The following is a 22,481-nucleotide window of genomic DNA, read 5'->3' as shown; positions in this document are numbered from 1 at the left end:
AAAAGAGTGGAAGTGTGCACGGGAAGGAAAGAAGAAGTAAAGGGGTGCAGGAAGCATCTGAAGAGAAATAAAAAGTATCAAGAAACAAAACAAAAAGAAATCAAAGAGAGGGTCAGAGGGGTCAGAGTGGTTGCGCCTAGGGAAGCAAAGAGCTTGGTGTTTTCGAAAGCCTCTGATTCTACCCCATAAAAAGATGATATAGGGAAAAGGTTGGTAAAAAGGAAAAGCCACATCCTATACAATGGCAATGGAATTTGCATTTTGAATTAAAGGTTCCCAACTCTGCGGAAGGGCGCCATTTGATATTAAGAATGAACTGTGACATGTTAAGTTGTGTGTTTGAAAGCTGGAAGAGGCCTAAAGCTTGGGGAAAGGAACCTGAGAGGCCTGTCAAAGAAAGCCTCCTGATAACAGTGACTTTTTGTTTAAAGTTTTAGTGGGGCCGGAGCTTGGGGAAAGGAACCCTAAGAGGCTCAACGAAGTTGGAGACCTATTAGCTTTGTTGTACTGTTGAAAGGATTGAAGCGTCGGGATGGGAACCCCGAGAAACTTACAAAAGGAACTGTGTTATAATTATTCGATGGTGTTTTGAAACTTGAATAAGCTGAAGCTTAGGGAAGGGAACCTCAAGGAACTTAAAGACACTGAAGGTAGCTGGAATAACTATAAGGGGCCTGTGGAGAAGGTTTTACGAACAGCCCTGTTTTTTAAACTCATTTGTGTGGCATTGACCAAGCAGCACCTCGTAAGAAGACCACCTGAAATCAACCTTGGTTTCCACTTTTTGTTGAACCACTATTTTTTGTTTTGAAAAGCCTTCCTATCACATTTTTGTACAGAGTGAGGGCAAACATACGTTTAGACACAGGCATACTTTTATTTTGGAGTAGTAGACAACGACGGCCATTAGAAACAACAGTTAAGGGAATTACCCCTTTAGAGTTAGGGCCAGTCAGGTATTACACCAACCCAGGACTCTTAGTAAATAAAGGTTTTCAAATTAACCCTTTTGAGTCTGTGTCTCTCTTGATACCATGCCTGTCTCACAAATGTTTATACAATTTCAAAAGGAACATCATTCTAACTATGTTTCTTTTATTTGTTAATCAAGACAATCAAAGAGCGTGGTCACACGGGCAAATGCCTGTATAGAAAGAATAAATTAACAGAAAAAATCGACTCCGGTGTGCATACAAAACAGGATAGGCTCTGTCAGGCAATAATTACACATTCATATTTTATTCGTCAATTACACACAGTGATGAAAAATCACAAAAATCCATAATAGATCATAAATCTACTGAACATGCATATAAATATCATCCAACTTTAGTACTACCTTGAACTGAAATGATACATCTGTTTGAAGAGAGAATACCATAATAGGGTAGTGAACATTTCGATATTCCTCATTAATATTCATGAGATTCATTTGCATACAATGATTCTACATTTACACACATTTTTTCTCATGAACATTAATGAGGGATATTTTGAAAACCCATTAGGATTCTGGACCTCAAGGCTTGGAGCTGGACAACCTGGTAACTCAGGCTTTTGAAACCATTGAAGGGCATTGATTGACACAAGTGAGGTTGGGGGTGGAGCGAGGCGCACAATAAAACGGAAGGCACTAGACCTGGGGGTGAGGTTACCTGAAATCTATGCTAACATCTTACCAAAAGTTAGAGCCATTTGTTTTGGTTAAGCAAGAACATGGGGAAGAGATAGTGTCTCTTCACAAGGATTTTATTACAGTAATGGGAGACTTTTTCAGCAAACCTCGGTCCCTGGTTAAAGCTCAGGCAATCTGCAAAACATTGCAGTATGACGGTGAGTGTCGCCAGGCTAAAGGCGCATTAATCAAACAAACCAAGGCAATACAAGTAGAGGGGTCTGGTACTCTGTCAGATGCTACAAAAATGTATTGAGCCCTTATAAAGCTTAAGAAATTCAAGCATTCAGCGAGCCTATGGGAGGCACTGCTTAAAGCACTTCTGGGAAACCTTGGGAGCTGGGACTCATCAAGAGCAAAATTATGTTCACGATGGAAGCTCTCAAGAGATGTGGATTTCACATTTTGAGAATCTGTATAAGAAAACAAGATCACACTTCTTAAGGGAGTGGAACGCACTGCAGAGGAACGAATCCCTAAGAGAAGATGATCACCTGACCTTCACCCTGGAAGAGGTCAAGGGAGAGATACGCTCTCAAAAACCCAGCAATTCCCCAGGGCCGGACATGGCTCCTGTATATTTGCATTGCAATGCGGGGAAGATATTGGCACCATATTTTTTGAAATTATTTAACGCAGTTCTGGTGGAAAATAAGGTGCCAGCCTCTTGGAACCAGGCTGTGCTGGTTACCATATTCAAGAAGGGGGATAGAGCATCACCTGACAATTATAGACCCATCTCTCTTCTTGATGCGGGTGAGTAAAATGCTTGCACATGTGGTCTTGGTCCATTTAGAGGCATGGATGCGTGAGGTGGGGGCCATAAATCACCTGCAGGCTGGGTTCCAAAAAAACACCAGTACCATAGATTAATGTTCAAGATTACGTCTGACAACAGAGGAATATGTGACCCTAAGGAATATCAATGTCTTTGCAACCTTTGTCGAATGTGGGACAGCTTTTGACAGTGTTGCCAGAGTACAACCATGGAGGGTATTAAGTGATCTGGGCATACCCGCCACAATCTTGAAAGCTATCCAGATACTGTACCCAGGGAATGGAGCAGTTATAAGGCACACTAGACAAACTCTAGATAGCCGCACAACCGCCAGGATGAACATTAAAATAGGATTCAGACAGAGATGTGTGTTAGCCCCTAGTTTGTTCTGCATATTGATCAATGGGGTTATTGGCAAACTACTACCTAGGCCGACTGACGCACATACCTTGGCAGCTGAGAAAGTTCCAATTCTTGTATTTGCCATCAATGCTTTCTTGCTCTCCCTGACATCTATGTGTCTGCATACCCAGCTGAAGATTTTTGCGATGAAAATGGCCTAGCTATTAATGCCCAGAAAACGAAATCCCTGAAATTCAGGAAGCCTAGGTCCAAGAAAATTCCTAGGCTTGAACTGAAGCTGAGAGTTGGGCTGATTGAACAAATTGCTTGGTACGATTATCTGGGGATTAGAGCAAATGATTACTGTACCTGCAATGACCAAATTGGCCACGCTGCACTTACATTAGCCAGACATAGCGGCGCAATATCCAGATTTTCCATGGATCGTGGGGATGGTGCACTGAGTGTAATCCTGGAAATGTACAAAGGCCACGCTAGGCAAGCAGCCGAATATGGGGCCGAGCTGTGGGGAATGAACAATTCTGGAAAACTTCAGATTGTAGAGCAGGCATTTTTTTAGATCTACTTTGGAGTTACCAGTTAACACACCTATTTTTTTTATCCTCCACGGAAATGTACCTGCACAATATTGGTTTCATATTTAGAAGAAAGCCAGTATATTTTTGCGCCTGTGTATGGGCCAATCCCAACATGGGTAAATACAGGGAGGCATTAAAGGACCTATTGACCCAAGAAGGGGGTCAAAACCTACTTTGTTTTGTGGCAATTAAAAGTGAAATTTTAGCTATGAGATGGAGCACTTTCTGGCTTAATCCAGAATCAATTCCAATGACTTAAAGCTAAAATAAAAGCAGCATATGCTGCAAAATGGGAAAGAGAAACCTCAGTCAAAATGGCGCAGTCTAGTAGTTTAACCAGCTTCTGGCCATTAAAAGAATCACATGGGCTTGAGCTGTGTCTGGATGCAATGCAACCTATGCAAATGAGGGCACTTCATACGAAACTGCGAGTGGGGATTCTTCCGCTCGTGAGTCTGTGAAACAAGTGGAAAGGCAGTAATCCGACAGATTGCCTGCATTGCTCAAGCATAATAGAACGTGTGGTCCATTTTGTCCTCCTGTGCCCAAGGTATGTTGAAATGAGGAAGAAGTACCTGAGTCCCTTGTTTAAGCAGCATAGAATTAGTCGTGCCCGAGATGCACTACATCTGTGCTTGGCAGCTAAGGACCCGTTGGCAAAACACTGCTTAGGGAATGTTGTGCTCTGGGCATGAGAAGAAGCATGAAGGCCATTATCCAGTGGACTGACGGTGCGTGTGTAATACTATTTGCCCAGTACTTAGTGTTTGCATTTTTAAGATGAAATATGTGTGTTAATGTATTAATGTGAATGTCAAAATATTGTGGTGAATCTTGTCCTGATTTCCAACACCAGGGGCCTCATTACGACCCAGGTGGAATGGGTTTAACGGCGCCGGTAATGGTTCCGGTGCCGTTAAACCCATTCCGCCCTATTACGAGGTTCCCTCACGGGACCCGCTCTGGACGTCTGGTCAGACCAGACATCCTTTGCGTGTCCCGCGAGCGCGCCAGGGAGCTAACAACAGGCCTGTTATTAACGAGCCCGTTGTTAGCTCCCTCCCCATTCCCATTGAGCCCTATGGGGGCTCAAATGGGAATGGGCTGGGTAAATTGAATGAGGAATTACCGGTCCCCCTAGATTGGAATGGCCCAGTAATTCCTCATTCAAGGAACCCGGACCCGAGTTTGGAGGCAGTCATGCTGCAAATAGCGGCATGGCTACCTCCAAACGTGTAATGAGGCCCCGGGTGTTTTAACTTCCGATAGCATGTGTGTGCCTAGAATGTATTTTAGGGGGCCAGTACATGTGCATTGGGTTTTAACTAGCAATTTGTGTTTGTATATTTCTTATCACTGTCAAGTGGCTACATTTTAATGTATGTTTTTATTTGTTGTATGATGTGTTTATGGCCTCTATTGGCCGGAAAAAAGTAAAGCTAAACAAAAGGAAATAAGCGTTTTTTCCGCATGGGAAATCCACTGAATGCTGTTTTCCCCATATGCCACAAAATGCTGAAAGATGTCTAGGATTATCACTCTTGACCAGATAGCACCTGGGTTAACCAAGTCGTAACCCATAGCAAGACTGGGGCCATAAAACACTGGTTCTCAATGTAGCTTAACCCACACTCATTATGCACTACCAATGTTGGGGCTCCCTGTGGTAGCAATAACAGCATTCTATATAGATGCACACTCTGTCCCCCAGATGTATTTTCCATATGTCCCTATCGCACAGGGCTTGGCGTTATAGACATTAATATTTAGCGGAACAGGTTGGGATTTTATGTGTTTGGCGAAGTGAAATACAGCGACCATGGTGAGCATTTTAGGCACTTGTTTATCTATATATGGGTTTTACTACCGCCTCACGTATCCCTGGGTATTCAAAGGCTTTTACTTTTTCTAATGGGGATCCATTCACCCTGTAAACGTAGGATTGGTATCGCTCTTTCCCCATCACCAGTTTGATTGTTTTAAGTTCACTTTTAGTTTCCTTCCTGACATGAAGCCCATGCAATCATCAAGTAAAAACAGTAAGGCCAGGGGTGTCTGACCCATAAGGACAATGCCATCTGCTCTGCATATGCCAGGAAAGGCAATCTTGTCCCAAAACCTGGGACATCAGGGATAGGCTGCTACAGTTGTTTGTAGCCAATTTATTTTTAAATGAAAAAGAAACGCCGCCTGCACACATCCCTGCCATAAACCTCTTCTTGACTCAAAATGCAGACTGCATCATCCCCCCGACCTACATTCTGTGCCAGAATATAGCAGAGTTTCAGAAATCCAACCATAGTACCCAAATCTGCCAGGATGGAGCACAACTGCTCACTATCCAACAAAGCAAATGCAGTAGACAGGTCCATAAATGGCAAGTAAATAGTGGACTCCTGCATTGTTCGATATATTAACAGCAGAATGTTTAGTGCCTGATTCATTGTGCAGAGTGCTTCATGAAAACCCAGCTGTGTATCCCCTAAAATGTTATTTAAGTTCACCCAATTCAAGAGATGTTCTCATATTATAGTGCCCATGATCTCAGAAGAAGCATCGAGCACTGCGATTGGGCGATACGAGCCGGGTAACGATTTGTCCCCTTCTTTTAAATTAGAACAATAATCAAGCTCTGGCAAGTTTGAGGAGCTACAGACGTCTGTGAGATTGCAATAACCCATTACATAGTATAGGGGTGGGTACAACAGAACCAGGTTGGTTAGGGTCAGAAATCAAATAGGAGAAGGAGGGGGAGGATAAGAAGAGGAACCGGAAACACAAAGGTGTAGGTTGTTCGGGTGAAGTCAGAGGAGTGGAAGGTGGAAGACCAAGAGGCCAGCAGGAGGAAGGATGATGGACTGAAGTGTGGAGTCTTTTTGGAGAAAAGGTGAGGTATTATTTGTTGAGAGCAAGTAGTAGTATGTGTTGAGTGTGCATGGAAGGTAGGTGAGTTAGAATGTTAGAGAGAGAGTAGAGGGTTAGTGTGAAGAGGTTGAGAGAGTGAAAGGAGAGTGATTGTGGGAAAAGGTGTGGGTGGAGTGAAAAGTAGTAGTGTGGAGAGGAGAGAGCAGTGAAGAGGAGAGAGAGGTGGAATGGTGAGCAGGGGGTAGCAATGTGGAGAGGGGAGAGTAGTAGCAGTGTGGAGAGGGGAGAGTCATAGGAGAGTGGAGAGGGAAAGGTAATAGGAGGAAGAAGGGACAAAATAACATTGGAGGGTGAAGGTAGGTTGTAGAAAGAGAGATAGAGACATTGGAGAAACAGAGAAGTCAGACATGAGACAAGAATGGAGAGATGGTGGATGGAATTAGGTAGAAGAAAGTAGGAGGAAGAGGGGAGAAGAATACTGAGACATAAGAAGAGGACTACCAGGGCGTGAAAAAAAGAGGTTTAAGTGGGGCTCAAGTGTATGTAAAGCACATCCCTAAAACCCCTTAGAAATAACCTGAATGTTATGTCTAACCTAGAAAGTCCCTGAGGGAACGTAGACAGAAAAGCTGATTGCCTTTAGGCCCAAATTACCAGCCTGGTAGTATTTAGATAGTAGGGGGAAATACGTGCTTTGTACTAACCAGGGAAATACGGGCTCGGCTGGAAATTGCTCACTTTAGACGATAGAGTCAGGGACGGCATCATCACCATCCCAAAGATTTTAATAAAAACCCTTGAACAACTTCTGGGAGTTTGCGTGTTCTTTATGCCATCTGTAACAATATTGATTGGAATCTACTAATTACGGATGTTGCCGGGACTGGATTTATTTACCTGAGAAATAGAGTTTGATTGATTCTATGAGTTAGAGTGAGACTGCTGGACAGGCTGTGACTCTGCAAGGTGGCTGGGATTCCTAATAGTCGCAAGGGGACAGCTTACAAGTAGATTTTGCTATCTCTTGGTCAATGAACCTCTCCATTGGCCCCCTTGCATCAGCATAAGATCCTGGCTGGGGACAGAGCCGAATGGTGCAGAATTTGGCTGGTCTCTACTTTTGATCCATGTTCCCGAATAGAGCTTGGTGGCACTGAGAAGCCTGCAAGGGAAGACAAGTGCTAAGGGTACAGCTTTGGTGGTCTGCACTGTTGCAGGGTTGGTGTCTTAGGTCACTGATGGATTTCTTTTGTGGAGAAATCAGTGTGCAAACTTGGAAGCAGAACATGTGCCTGTGTAGTGAGCCCCTGAGGGAAGTTAAATATCCTTTGCATGAGTGGCAGAAGGGGGAGGTAGCCACAGGAGGGTGCAGAGTTTGCAACATGCGTATTCAATGTCTGTGGGTGTGCCGGCAAACTGGGGCTGTCACAATACAAAAGCCCTGGAAGGAAGACTCTTGGAAGCTTCAGTTATGCAGTGAAAATGCAACAGAAGTGAGAGTCCACTTGCTTGCCAGGGCTGTGTCTAGAGGCTGACAGTGGTTGGTGAGCCAACGTGGGTCTACAACCAGGGAGGAAAAGAGCGGATTTCTGTACCCCCGGCTTCTATTCTACGAAAAAGCGTGCTGTCGAGTGTGATCTCCCAAAACAGAGTTTCATGTTTCCAACAGCTTCCAGGATGTTATAGCGGCAGTCACAACCCTCCAACTAACGGGATAAAGTTGGGAAACCTGTCTCCTGGATGCAGACTCATTTTGATGCCTGGCATCAGTGTCTAAAAGCAACAACATTAGAACTGCTGATAATGCAATCAGAAATGATTTGGCAGATCCGTTAGTGGCGTCATCAGTGTAGCACTTCACCCAGTTTAAGGAGCTTAACGACCCATTTATTTATCTCAAACCCCCCCTTTAGTACATAGCTGTATCTTTTTATTTTACTTTTACCTACTGACCTAGGCATTTTCCTTTCTCAGCATATATGAATGGCATTCAGTTATGAGTAGTGTGGTGATTTATTTTCAATTATAAGGATTTTGATTTCTAAAAGAGGGTTGTATGTTTCTGTGGCAATCCGTACTGTGTTTTTCCTCTTTGGTCTTCAACCCAGTAAAAAGATTGATAAAATGCAAGAATCAGCTACTGTCCGCTGATATTTCTTGGAAGCAGATGCTGGTGACTGGGACTGGGGAAATGAAGCTGGTTGGTGATGAAGAAAGTTGATCTTGTGACCCACCTCTAACCTAGGTGCTCAGTGACAATGGTCACTCTGGTGGGATCTCGGTCCTGTTGGGTCTGAGACCTGCTGGTCTGTGAACCCTGTCTGGGGGAGGTATCGCAGTCGCCTTTTCTTTGCAGGCTAGGCTGAGAGAGATGCCTGCTTTACTGGTGGTGAATGCTGGGGCTTTTTTTCGGGATATGTTGGTGAGCTCCCTCTCCTGATGCTCAGGGCACTGTTGGGGTCTCTTCTGAGGATGATTGAATGACTGGTGACATGCTGGACCTTAGGATCTGTTTGGAGGGGCTCCAAGTCCCATGTGCACATCCCTTCAAATTCAGTAACACTCAAACCGGACTTTCTCTCAAAGGGGATTCTCTGACTCTTCTGACTACATCAAAGGCCCTTGTGTCACCTGGGAGACAGTGCAGTGATTTGGCATTCCGGAAGTCAGGATCTAGATGTTGATATGGCTCCCCTTTAAGACAAACTCATCACAATTTGACATGATTGATTCTCACCTACTTCCCTCGTTCTCCAGGAAGCTACTGGGGAGCTCCCTCAAGATGGATTTTCCGGATACTATCACACATGCGTATGCTTATTCCGCTCGGTTTTCCCCATACTGATAGGATTGTGTAGGCTTAACAGTAAAGACCAAACAAGTTACGGGTTCAGAATCCCTGAAATACTTGCCTTTAGAAAAAGATATCTAAATTTCAAATTATATTTAGGGTTTCATGCAGTTGAACTGTGAGCTGATAAAAACGATATGATCGTGAGCGTTAAGAGATGCAAGAGACGGTTTGTAGCCATGGCAACCTATGTGCCGATGCACTGGGTTTTGCAGCATAAAAGAACATGTTCTCGCACTAGACGAATCTGAGAACATTCCATTGATTTGTTTTGAAATGTTACACTGACTTAGAAAGCACCCACATTTTAAGTATTTAAAAATACGTTATCAGAGTTATACATTATAGCAGGAGCACAGGACTGAGCAAAGTGTACAGGACTCAATCTTCACTGAAAGTCACAATTAAGGTACATAAAAGCTCAACAGAATGTAGGGTTCAAGCCTGGCAAATGTAGCTCCACACAACAAGGTGCATCCCTTCGTTTACCATCATAAGCTCGACCCAGAGTGGGGATTCTGATGGTACTTTGATGCTATCAGTATTAGATCTGATTGGCATAGGGGTTTGCTCACAGGAGGGATATCCTCCTCTTACTGGAAGAGAAGGGGACCATGCCCACAAGCGAGGCTTCCTTGGGTGGGGCAGGGAGGCACACTCATCAATAAAATGTGCAAGAGTCACTTGTCCTGTTCTTAAATCAAGAGACAAAATAATTGTCTAACAATTTTTTGTGAGTGTTCCTTCTGTCTTCCGTAAAAGGTTGGTGACTTTTTATAAAAGCTTCGTCGGGTCCCAAGTGGTGTTTTAATGACTGGATCTGTGTATAACACTCCCTCCAACTTCTTTAAAAAGTATCAGGCAGCGCCTGTTCTTTCCAAGAAAGCCTTCATGCACCAGTCCCACATGGATTCACACCCTTTCTCTCGCTACGATAGTCACCTGCAATGTTATGTTTCAGGGTTTAATTAAATGCTCTGTAAAAGACAAAACTTTTGCATGTCTGCGTATTGATTCTTAATTACTTGTACTCTAAACATCTACACCTTAAGAAAATAACATTTAAACCATGACAGAGGAAAGCTGCGGCGTGCTGGTCGAAAGTAACTTGTCTACATTTTAGTAGCAAAATAAGATGCATTTTAATCCATCTGCCTGATGCTTGATGACATTGTTACTGATACTGTTTTCCCTAGATGCATTTTTGCTAAAATATTTTCCATTGAATCTTGAACAAGTATTGGCAAAACCAGCAGATGTACTTTTCTGTATGCAGGAAATTGGCCTCTTCCAATCCCTGCCGTAATGGTCCTAACGGAAAACAAGATGGCAACAGCTTGCAAATTGTGTTACAGCTGCAGAGAACAAGAAAGTGAGCAGAAGGGTGCACGAGACAAGTTGATCAGGGAGAAGACACATGCTGCCCCTGTAGGAAAACATCCACCTAGGAGTGGAAGTACAAATACAGAACAACGTGAGCACCCCAACCAAGGAAGAGATCAGTACCCAGAAGCAAGAGAAGCCAAGAGGTCCTTGTACATAATAGGGAATATATTAAACATTGATTACTGAAAACCCCTGAATTATAGGTATTCATAAGTAATAGGGCCATTCAACTTCATGCATAAACAAATACACTATTAGACGTGCACATGGTCCCAGAGCAAGAGGCCAAGAAGCACGCTCCATGAAGTCATGCAGGCACATCATTAGAAAGGAAGGAGAATGGTAACATGTTTCCAACAAGAAGTCGTAATACTAGCTGTCAATTGAACAGGCACTAGGGTGAGAACGGTGGTTATATGTGACTTTGTTGCTGGGAAAAAACATCGAGGGGTACTCGATATTATTTTTTAAACCACTTAAGACCCTCCCCAATATATTATAGGACTAGTGCAGTTATATAAACAAAGTCCAGTCCTAGAATATTTGGGGAACATGTTGAAAAGTGGGCTAAAAAAGAAATATTGAGTGCCCCTCAATGTTTTCTTCAGCGATTAATTCACTGGGTACCAGACCGGTAAGTCAGTGCCAACTTTTGAGTCCCATGAGAAAGGATGTGAAGTATTCTTTTTTCTTGCAACACTGTGCACACCTCCCAATACGATTGGCTAATCATGATGGAAGCGACCCACCTCAGAACATTCGAAGAGACATAGCCAATGCGAAACCAAGCAGTATGTGAAACATTTACATTGCCAACTGTCCAATCAAATCTGTGTGAAACTAGATGACCCCACCATGAGATCATTACCACAAGGTATTATTAGAATGCTCGCACGGAATAGCATAGGCCAATCGGGCTAGGCATTGTATGGATTCACCTATAGCACAACCGAGACTGTCCAATCGGCGAATGTGAATTTACATGCACCTTGAAACATTTTGCAAGAATCAACCCCACTTCTCCTTATATAAACCGCCATTTTATGATGTAATGTTGAATGATTTGTAAATTGTTCCCAGCTGCGGTTGCATGTAATACACTTTAGTTTTTCTTGCTCCCATGCTCTTTATTGGCTCATTGGATTATTTTTTGCAATACTGATTTGTTGGGCCTTTCCGCTACAGGCTAAAGACACACTTGGTTCAGACCTTTATGTTACAGAAGGAGCTAGTTTATTGCTGCAGTGAACCCATTAAACTTCCGAAGCGCTCAACACAAAGCACAGCGTCAACACAGAGATACTCCAGAGAGACTTGTTTTGTGGGGGGAGGGGCAGGTAGAGGGTTAATGGCTAAGAGGGCAAGCATGGCCATGGATGCTCAATGGATGGTAAAAAACAAACAACACCTACAGGTTGCACGTCCCTTCTAGCACCCCATCTCTTACCGCTCCTAATTTCCCATGACTATAGTTCTGGCTTTTAGGCAGCACTTACAGCACCACCTAATAGCCCAAACTAAGAAAATTGTGCAAATGCCTGCAGGAACAAATAAATATGTTGCAGTGCTCGCAGACAATACAAGAATGCTGGGCCGCCGTTTGTCTACAATGAGGTCGGACAGCAGGCTGGTCTATTGAAGACTCGCAATGAGTGGAGTACCAACCAGAGCACGCAGTTAAATGAGAAGGCTGCGTGATATAGCGAATGCTGAGCAGAGGCATGGTTTCCAACGGATGCAATTCCTTCGTTTTGAGTGCACAAAGGTAATCTCTCATTGGTGTTACTTTAAAAATGACGAGCATTCAGGTTGCTTCAAAACACCAATTTCTAATTTTTTGGGCTTCTTCTTTTGCACCATAAAATTACAAACAGCTATGCATGATTATATCACATTTTGCAAACCAGCTTGAACTTACCAAAGCGTCCCACATTGTCTACACCTTCGATAATTGCACTGTATTCCGCATTATCTTCCGGGCCAATCTGGTGAATTGAATAGATTTACATTTTTAAAAGCAGGTTTTCACAGTTTACAATAGTCATCACAGTTGGGGTTTTGCACCCCGGATATGTGTCAAAAATAGGAGCATCCATTTTTCAAAGTCTAAAAACAATTCAAAGAAACACGTTTCATTTTTAGGTTAAGCTATTGCAACCTTAGAGATATACACATGTACAGTAGTAAGAAAGAAAACAGTAACATACAAAACACAAAACCTCTCATCATTTTAAATGGGGCAGCGCATTCAATGGAGACACAAAATGGCAGGATTATGTTTTTACACCTCTTTTTACTGTAAAGGCACATTTGGGGCAATGACGAGAGGGTGGAGTGGCACCAAGGAGAGATAACATCAGTGCCATGCAGACCTCCTCCATCTCGTCAGTGTGCTTCCTTGTGCACATGCATGAGGATTTCATGCAGGCATACAATACATGGATTCCTATGGAATCCGCCCTGGTGTTGCAACTGATCCAGACGAATCACATGCTAAACACCACTTGCAAAGTGGAATGTGGAGGGGAAAATGGAAAAAGTACAAGCAAATTCGAAAATACAAACGCACAAGGTCTCACTGAGCGCCTCGCTCTAAGAATTAAAGGTCGTGTACTCAGGAATTTCAAAGTATTGGAAAGTGAATTAGAAAAAATAATTATTCCATTGAATTTCAAACAATTCATCTGACATTTCTCCGAATATATACACGATATGTTAGTGAAAGGTACATGTAGTCAGTCTAATGTGACCACCAACTTCATCTACAAAAAGGGTGAGCAAAATCCAATTTGGAAGCGCATCAGCAAGTTTAGGGGCACAAAGAGTAAGACCATGGATGATAATATCCAGTAATCATTTGATAAATGTTTCTCCTCTTTTAAATATTGATGTAGTATGAATTAAGTTTTGATTTAAATGTCTTTATTAATGGATAGTGTAAAAGGCTTGTTCCACTACCCATAAGCACTTAATAACACAAAAATACAGAAGCCATTTGTCTACTGGCAATGAAAGATGGCTCATGGGCTATAACTGAGATGCCTGGAAACACAGTTCTTCACTGTGGACATTAAGGCCCTGATTCATGGCATGCCTTTCTGCGTGGAAATCTCAGTTTTAAACGCAAATAATTCCATAAATCAGGGCCTAACTGACTGACAATGACACGAATTCAAAAATAAATTGCTGCCTGACAATTCCATGACTCCAGACCAATGATAACGAGGCTTGGATGCGATGGCGGAGGCTACTGAATTTGAGAGTAGCCTTCCAAACAGAGACAATAATGAAATCATCTGGAGAGGCTCTTCATGTACTCAATAATTGAACGAAGACACTGAGTGGTGCGGTTACTGCTTTTCACAATCCATTTCTCACAACTAGAGAATTACATTTTTTTAAGGCATTGAAATTGAATATTTTCTTAAGTTTGTATTATTTGTAGTATCGCTCTGCTATACAATTCTGGTGTTTTACTACACACAGTGTTATGCCCAGTAATTAAAGCATTAACAACAAGGGCTTGTACGGCATTTTGAACATTTGCAAATTATTGCCAAGATACTAGCACCGCAGAAATATACTAGACTGCCCTTTCTATGATACTGCGCTTAACAGTTACCGCTGGAACACAAACACAGAATGCCTTCATGCCATTTTATATTTCACTCTCATAGTGGCATCCCATAGCAAATCTTTCAAATACATCTACCAGCTTCTATATTTGGTAAAAAATGTAGTTTAGTTTACAAATACTAACATCAAAACGGTTAAAATGTAACATCTAAAATGTGCTTTTCAGAGGTCTGGATATGTTTTCAAACACTCAAAATTCGTATAGAAGAGGAAAAGAGAGCAATTCAGGTCATGGCCTGGCACTTTACAACACATGTTGCTACTAAGCGTTCCATGCATGTTCCATGGTATAACTCACTGGTGCAACATATCATGTATGAACTTAGTCTAAAATTGCATGATACCTTAAACGATTTCTGTTTCTCCAGTGCACATTTCTGAGTTTATTACTAGAAAATGTGAACATTTCACAAACCAGCAACTGTTGCTAGAACACTCTTTTGGGTGTAGGGCTTGACATGCACCGCCACTTGCAGACTTTGAAGCAACCCTACTGCATGGCACGACATACATCCCACTGATGCTGGGCCTGCACACAATGTGTGGCAGTTATGACGCACTTTAACAATGCTCCGGGGCCAGATCTGACCTCCCAATGGCTGAGCCTAATCCAGGTCGTGGGCAGCACCTGCATCAGGATTGCAACTTCATCAGCTGGGAATTTGGGGCTCCTGGCCAAACTTTCAGGCTCGTACAACGCTACATAAAAATAAAACAGGGTAGTGGAAAAAAGAAAGCATAGAAAAAAACACAAGAGGGGTTTGGGAGTAGAGAAGAATAGAATCCTAAATACGAATTTCGCAGTCAAGGGTTTCCAAACTGTGCCTGCGCTCTATTCATTCCTAGTTGCATCATGAATATGCAATGGCCCCTTTTTGCCAAAGGCAATTATGCAGAGGTGGCATCACACAAAAGGATCTGTGAAGAGTAATCATGCACATTAGATGGGGGATTAATTGCGACACCGTAGTTTAGTCTCAGCGCCTCTAACTGGTGTGCAAATATTTGCCACCAAACCAAAACATTGCTACGCTTTTTGTGGATAATATAACACGCATGTACTTGCTCCAGAAATGTATAGTGCAAAACTGCTCTGCTGTAAAATATTGTCATTTTGTGTAAATGAAAAAAGCGAAATTGTGTGTGTTTGTGGAGCTGGATATCTTGAATGACACATCATTTCATGGGAGGAATTATCATTTTGCACACATTTACATGACAGTCATGGGGTGATATAACCCGGTGCCTGATATGCTTTAATGTACAGGGACCTAATTTAGCTAAAACAGATTCTTGCTCTAGGGTTTATTGGTAGTGTCATATAATAAGCTACATTGTGAACTGTGCCAGAAGCCTGTGTATCACCAGAGTGTCATCATATGATCCTCACCGAGTTCCAGAGGGAGAAACAGCAACACATGTTTAGAGGCAGCTGCTGCACACAGTGACATGAAACTCAATTCCTAGCAACCTCTGCCTATGGCAGTGCCCAGGTTTCTTCATCAAGAGAAATGCAGATCTTAATTTCCGGATAGAAAATTGGATCTGAGGATCAATGGAGTGCATTGCAACTTTTGTTTTCGGTAACTCATCATCAAGACAGACTCACGATGACAGAATCATGCTCCGCACCCTAGTAATAGCACACAAGTGCCTTGCGAACACAGCCCCCAAATACCTATATGACAAAATCCACAAGCATCATTCCTCTCGCCCCACCAGATCAGCCCTCTCCAACTGCCTGGCAATACCCAGATTCAACCTAAAATCTACGGAAGGAGCAAGCTTCCCAGTCCAAGCAGCTAAACGCTGGAACTCCATTCCACTAACCTTGAGACAAGAACCCGCCCTCCTACCGTTCAAATCTGGGATCAAAAACTGGTTGAACAGCAAACCTCTCCAATGAGGCGCCACCCTTGTTTAGGGTAGCTTTCACTACCAACGAGGAGTCACTCATTATGCTGATTACTTATGATTACTCGCTTTGCACTTCTGCTTATACTATGTAAATGTCCCCTGTGTCCCCTGTGATGAACTGTATGCTATGTAAAAGTCTCCTGTAAACAACCCGACCTTTCTGTAACCATTAGTCAAATACATATGCCACTGTTTTCTGTTCATCTTTGTATGTAACCACCAAGTTCTTCAGCGCCCAGTTACCTCAGGGTTCGGTGCGCAATATAAATAATAAACAAATACAAAAAAAAAAGGCTTACCAATCCTTTCAAGGATTTCCCTGGGACCCCTTGTAAAAGCAAATCTTTTCTGAAGAGCAAGGGGGCTGAGCCACTGATGTCTCTGCCAGATTATCACAGCGCTTTCTACATGAGGGTCAGTAAAAGATGACCGATTCAGCGTTAAGTTCTGGACGACACAACCTCGCCAAATTAAACACTGAAGCAAAGTAGCCCCACGCCTATAACTGGAGAGCTACTTCTACACTCATACGTTGAAACCACTATGTATTGCCACCAACTCTTACAAAGCATTGCCACCAACTCTTGTCCGCAGTACCCAAAGAGGTCTGTTGTGCATGGTTTCCATTGAAAACCATTATACACAATCAACACTTCAATGTGCAGTCACTTCAGTGAAAACGGAAATATTCTTTCTCTGGTGTTGGGCTTGTCAGTCATAGAAAGGCATTAGCACAAAATAATCACCTTAGATGATGTAGTGGTTATGAAATCATGAAAACCTCGACAAGTTGTGTGATAAGGACTTTTCTGAAGGTAACATTATTCCAGGGCCCTGGTTCCATAAGCTTGACAGGAAGGTCTCAGCCAGAGTGAGTGACTATTTATGTAATTCTTTTTGGTACATGTGGGATTTATCTGGCTCTTGACAGCCATGCCAACTAGTGCATTGAACAGGATTTCCAGTCTCTTTAAAATTATGCCCATTCACAAGGATAACATGTATGTAGTAAAGCGAGTGTGCAACATACAGTAACATATAGTGAGGGAAATCCTCAAATCACCACTATTCAAATCTCATCACTTATATGGTGCAGAGAGTGGGTGGGTATTGATATTGATATTGATAGTTTATTTGTATCGTGCTCATAAAAAAGTGTTTCAGAGCGCGATGAGGCAAGGGAGGGGAACAAGGGAGAACAAAACAACGATCTTACTAGGCCCAGTGCCATGGAGAACGAGCAAGTGCATGGGAGAGGGAGAGGAGAAAGTGCAAGGGAGGGGGGGAGAGGTGGAAAGTGCTGTGCAAAAATAGAAATAAGTAAATAAGACACAAATAAATAAATAAATAAATAACAAAGGCAACAAAAAATGGTAATGCAGCCAGCAAGTGGCAAGTGCTAGGAATAAGGAAACAGACAGGCTGTGTCTGAATAAGTGTGCAAAAAGAAAAAGGGGGGACTGTATGGTTACAGATGCAGCCCCCAGTACAAGGGATTGTCGGGAGGCAGTGCGGGAGGGTGGCAGGGTGAGCAGGTACCTGGGCCCTAAAGACAAAGGGAGACCAGATGCACAATGCCAATACAGAACAGATCAACAGGGGAGAGGAGGAGAGAAGGCAGAAGCAAAGAGGAAGGTCTTGAGGTGCTTCCGGAACTGGAGATGGTTCTCCTCAACTTTAAGTGTGGCAGGGAGGCTGTTCCAGAGGGTGGCCACAGCTGAAGACAGAAATCTGCCCCTAGCTTGTTTCTTAGAAAAATAGCTGAGCCTGAGGGAGTTAAGAGGTGGAGGAGCGAAGGGCTCGAGAGGCAAGGTATTTACGCAGGGACAGCTGAAGGTATTTTGGACCCAGGCCCCAGAAAGCCTTGTGGGCGATGCAGAGGGTTTTGAATTTATTCCTTGCAGCCACTGAGAGCCAATTAAGAGATTTCAGGGCTGGGGAGATACGATCCCAGTGCTTGAGGCCAAAGACAAGCATTGCAGTCCTGTTCTGGATAAGTTGCAAAAGGCGGAGTCTAGAGGCAGGTACATTTAGAAAGAGGCTGTTGCAATAGTCCAGCCTAGAGAGAACCAGGGCTCGAGAGACAGTGAGCTTCTGAGGGAAGGAGGGGAAAGGCAGAATACCTCTGAGGACGTGCAGTAGGAAGTTTTACTTTTTTTTGAGACATCAGCGATGTGGGTAACATACAGTGATGAAAATCCTCAGATCACCACTATTCCTCCTCATCATTTTGCCTTTTCATGATCTTTCTGACATGACAAACCAGTCAAAGGGCGAGGCAAGAGGTTCCTTTACTGGACTAATCCACAGAAGACACGTTCTGTCCAGTTACTCCCTCTATATGTGTGACAAAGTCACCTTCCTGACTGGTAAATAGTTGGGAGGCCATATGGGCAGGCTGTAGCAGTCCACTAAGAGATGCTGGGTCCATGGACGGTGCAGGGAGTATCCCATGGCTTACCCACCATGCCCCGATTGGCAGAGGCTTGTCACTGTGGGATTTGTCAAGCCCCTGCCATTTAAAGGGACATGCTTAATAGTCAGAGATCTTTTAAATCAGCAACTCTCTCTCTTCCTTCATTGATACACAGAATACACCCCATACACAGCAAATAACAACCATTCCCCCCATGAGAAGTCATGCCAGGCATTAACAATATCTCATGTAGAGGGTGCAGGGTTAGAGGAAGAACAGGGGCCTCCAAATGTATGATTTACAGTACCCAGGATTTTTTCAAAATGACTGAGTATTACTTTGTGTCAGAGAATGTTCTGTGTGCTACAATGTGTATACCACTGAGCAAAGTGGAGGAGAGCCGTATAGGCAGGAGCTCAGTGAAAGTGGCCCACGACTACTCATGTGCAGAAAAGATTCCCAAGATGGCAGGCAGTATTTAGTATCACTCTGGTCACATTGTAGGACAAGAAGGGTGAAGCCAAGAGAGTAGCATACATTAAGAACAAATATAATAATGATGAACAGATTAATGAAGTTAAATGAGAGTGGCCCACATCAATGGGGTTTAAAGCCTATGTAAACCGTGGTGTTTTTGAGAATGGAGAGGGCATTTTTAGATGGCAGAGGAGAGATCTTAGAGAGAGGTGGAGACTGGAGGAGAAGAGTAAGGGGGTTAGAGAGAGGGCATTTGAGTGCAGAGAAGGTCTGAGGTTTAAGGAGTAAGGAGGTAGGGAAGACAGAGTAAGAGTCTAAATAAGAGTGTAAGGAAGAGGAATTTAGTAGGAGGAGGAAGTGAAGTGTGAGGAAGAAGTGGTGAAGAGAGCTGAGGAGGAGGTAGTACATTCTGAGAAAGAGGTGGTGAAGACTGAGAAAGAGGTGGCAAGGACAATTGTGGGGGAGATTGAGGAACTGGTTGTAGTGGAGATTTTGGAGGTTGTGGTAAGTAAGGAGGAGGTGCAAAGTGATAGGGGAAGACGAATGATCTTCCAAGGAACCAGGTTGTTGGAGTGTAACTGACGGAAGGGCCAAGTGCCAGAAGGAGTTTGGGAAGAGAAAGAAATAAGTGAAGAAAATAAAGGAGAGGCAAGGGAGCAGACACACTCCCGTCCTGTCAGCAGGGAGGTAGGGGGGAGGTATGAGCACATGGCGAGAAATAAAGGAGGTACTGTGTGTTTGTCCTAGCAGTGCACAGTGGTGGCGCGAGTTATGGTTGCTTAGCTTATCATAGATGGTGAATTTCTGGGGTTTTTCAGTTTTACTTGTAAGCATAAAGTCCCTTTAACAATGTGTTCTGAATGAATTTCATGGGTTTTTATTGGTGCAGCTTAAACATAGCGTCCCTTTAACAACGTTTTTTTCAGTGAATTTCATTAGTTTTTACCAGGGTACCATAATTGGCTACAACTTACTAATATCATTCTTAGCCATATGTAGCAACATTTTTCTCCAATTTAGAAAAATGTTTCACCTTAAAACTGCCAATCCCCACCTTCTAGCATCATTTTAACACTTATTACAACCTTTTCCACAGTTTTTATGTTTGGCGATGTACACGAACGTCTGATGTCATCGCTGACTTTTTGGATAGCGTCACGTGATCACGCACTCGCACGCGAGATGATGAGGTGCCCGCGAACCCGGCGCACTTCGCAAATGGGACTGTGTTTGACAAACAGTTTGGAGATGCATTTTCAGCTTATCTCGGAAACTCAAAATGTACCCTTGCACAGCTCCTACACCTATTTTTACTCATTATACATTAACAATCTAGCACACAGTACATACTTGGAAGAATATTAGGAAAACTGATATTTATCTTAAAAATGGCATCAGCTATTGCCATCCCTCCTCCCCAAGAGCCACCACCAGCTGGAGGACCTACACAACAAAAGAAGTGCAATACTTCAAAAGACAATCAAGAATCTGTCAAGATGAGGTACAAGAAGTGCCTACCTCTAGCACCCAGCTACAATCATGGGTGTGGCAGTTCTTTACCACTGTTGGAAATGTACCAAAGGTTAGTCGCAGACAACCTGGGCAGTACTCCTAGGGGACCACATCTATGCGGCGGCAAACCAAATCCTACCACCGCAATGCTCTCAGAAAGGCTGTTCCTTTCTTAAGAAGTAGTAGGCTGTCTTCCTCCACCTCATCTTCCTCAACCAATGCTGTAATCTCACAGCCTACTTCTGTGGAACACAAAATCATACCAGCTACCTTGCAAGCAATACAAGAGGCTGCTGATCAATTTCTTTAAAAAACAACAGTACTCTGTATATACTGCAACACACCAATCTGCAGGGGGGTAACAATTTAAAAGTGCTTCTGAAGCTGTAATCAAGGAGCATGAGAAACACTACCCTCTACCTTAGATTTAACACATGCACAACATCTTCCTTTGTCCACCTGCCCCTCCATATGTGTGGTTGGTGCCCCTTCCCTCAAGGGGTGCCAAGGTGGGAGGCCACTAGCTAACTGCTGGGGCAGAGGAGTCGCAATGGGGTGTACATCTTAACCGTAACGTCTCTTTAACAGAGTTCTTTCTGTCAATTGAATAGGTTTTTTATAAGTGAAAATGTTTCATAATGTTACATCACTGTATATAAGTTATTAATAATTCCTCTTTTAACACATATGAAAGAACTATAAACCTCCTTTAACAAACATATTTTTTGCAAAGCATACTTATGTGAGTCGTTATTAGCAGCGCATACCCCAATAGGCAAATCAGAGTAGACATTTGTCCTTGCCAAAGGCCATGCCCTTTGCCGACAGCAGAAATGTGATATTACTATTGTTTGTACAAACATTTTGACCCTTTAGAAAAAATAAAACACAGCAAAAACAAAGCATCCTTTCATGTCCTTGCTAATGCTCCTCTCACAACTTTGATACAATCCCATCCAGCACTCTGATCTGCAGCCGAAAAGCAGAGTTAGGGCTTTGGCCATGCCCCGTGCCCCAATGAGCTAATCAGAGTACACATTTGTCCTTGCTTAGGGCCAGGTCTATTGCCCAGCAGGCATCAAAGTTATGTAACCATTTTTGTACTTACATTTTGACCTTTCAGAAAAAATAAAACACAGGACAGATTTGCAAAACCATGCTTTGAGGTCCTCACTGATGCTCCTTGCGAATGTTTGCTGCAATCCTGTCAAGCACATCAGGTTGTAGCCACAAGCAGAAGTTGTTTTCCCCTTCAAACCTATACCGATTTATAAAAAATGTACCACACAGCCGGTCCCTGGTGGCCATGGCCACTTTAATCCCACTGCCCATGGCCACCGGCTATACCTCGGTCAACAAAGGTATATCACCATTTTTTGTACCTACATTATGACACATTTCAACAAATAAAACACACACACATTTGCAAAACATTGCATTCAGGTCCTTGCCAATGCTACTTGGTTAGGTTTGCTGCAAATCCGTCCATGTTTTATTTTTTGAAAAGTGTCAAAATATACATACATAAAATAGTCATATAACTTAGCCCCCACTTTACAAAATCCATTCAGACTTTGCACATGCATTCATAATTCGGTCTATAATCTGTCTGCAAACATTTGTATACATTTGTCAAATGGCAACAAAGTTATAAGCAATCTACAAATGTTGAAACTCCCTCTAATTTTGCCCACTCTTGCCAAATTCCCACCAAACTTTGCAAATCCATTCAATTCTGGGTCTAACATCTGTTTGCAAATGTATGTGCAGATTCGTCAAATGGCACCAAATTTGCAAACTTTTCAAATATTTTGGGACCCCGCTCTACTTTTGCTCCCTCTTGGCAAAACAGCACCAAACTTTGTACAACCATTCAGGGTCAGGTCTACAATGGCAATGGAACATTTCATGCAGTTTCATTGAGTGGCTTCAAAGTTATAAGCCATCCATAAACTGCTTTTCACCCACTCTGTAATTCAGAAATAGGCATGGATGTCCCCAAACATCTTAAATGTTCACGAACATCA

The 22,481-nt window shown here is 43.0% G+C and overlaps 1 protein-coding gene across 8 annotated transcripts in view; it reads right to left on the bottom strand.

Annotated features, from left to right (window-relative positions):
* The window catches only part of PTPRZ1 (protein tyrosine phosphatase receptor type Z1), a 949,709-nt gene that overhangs the window by 490,701 nt on the left and 436,527 nt on the right, over nucleotides 1–22,481 (bottom strand). For all 8 annotated transcript variants that reach the window (XM_069629084.1, XM_069629085.1, XM_069629086.1 and 5 more), the window contains exon 6: nucleotides 12,415–12,481. In XM_069629084.1, the coding sequence (XP_069485185.1) occupies nucleotides 12,415–12,481 (67 nt within the window). The remainder of the gene's footprint in view (nucleotides 1–12,414; nucleotides 12,482–22,481) is intronic.

Source organism: Ambystoma mexicanum, chromosome 12, assembly GCF_040938575.1.
Source record: "Ambystoma mexicanum isolate Mex_15411 chromosome 12, UKY_AmexF1_1, whole genome shotgun sequence".
Lineage (NCBI taxonomy): Eukaryota > Metazoa > Chordata > Amphibia > Caudata > Ambystomatidae > Ambystoma > Ambystoma mexicanum.
The sequence above is the reverse complement of the archived record's forward strand: the minus strand, read 5'-3'. Positions and strand labels throughout refer to the sequence as shown.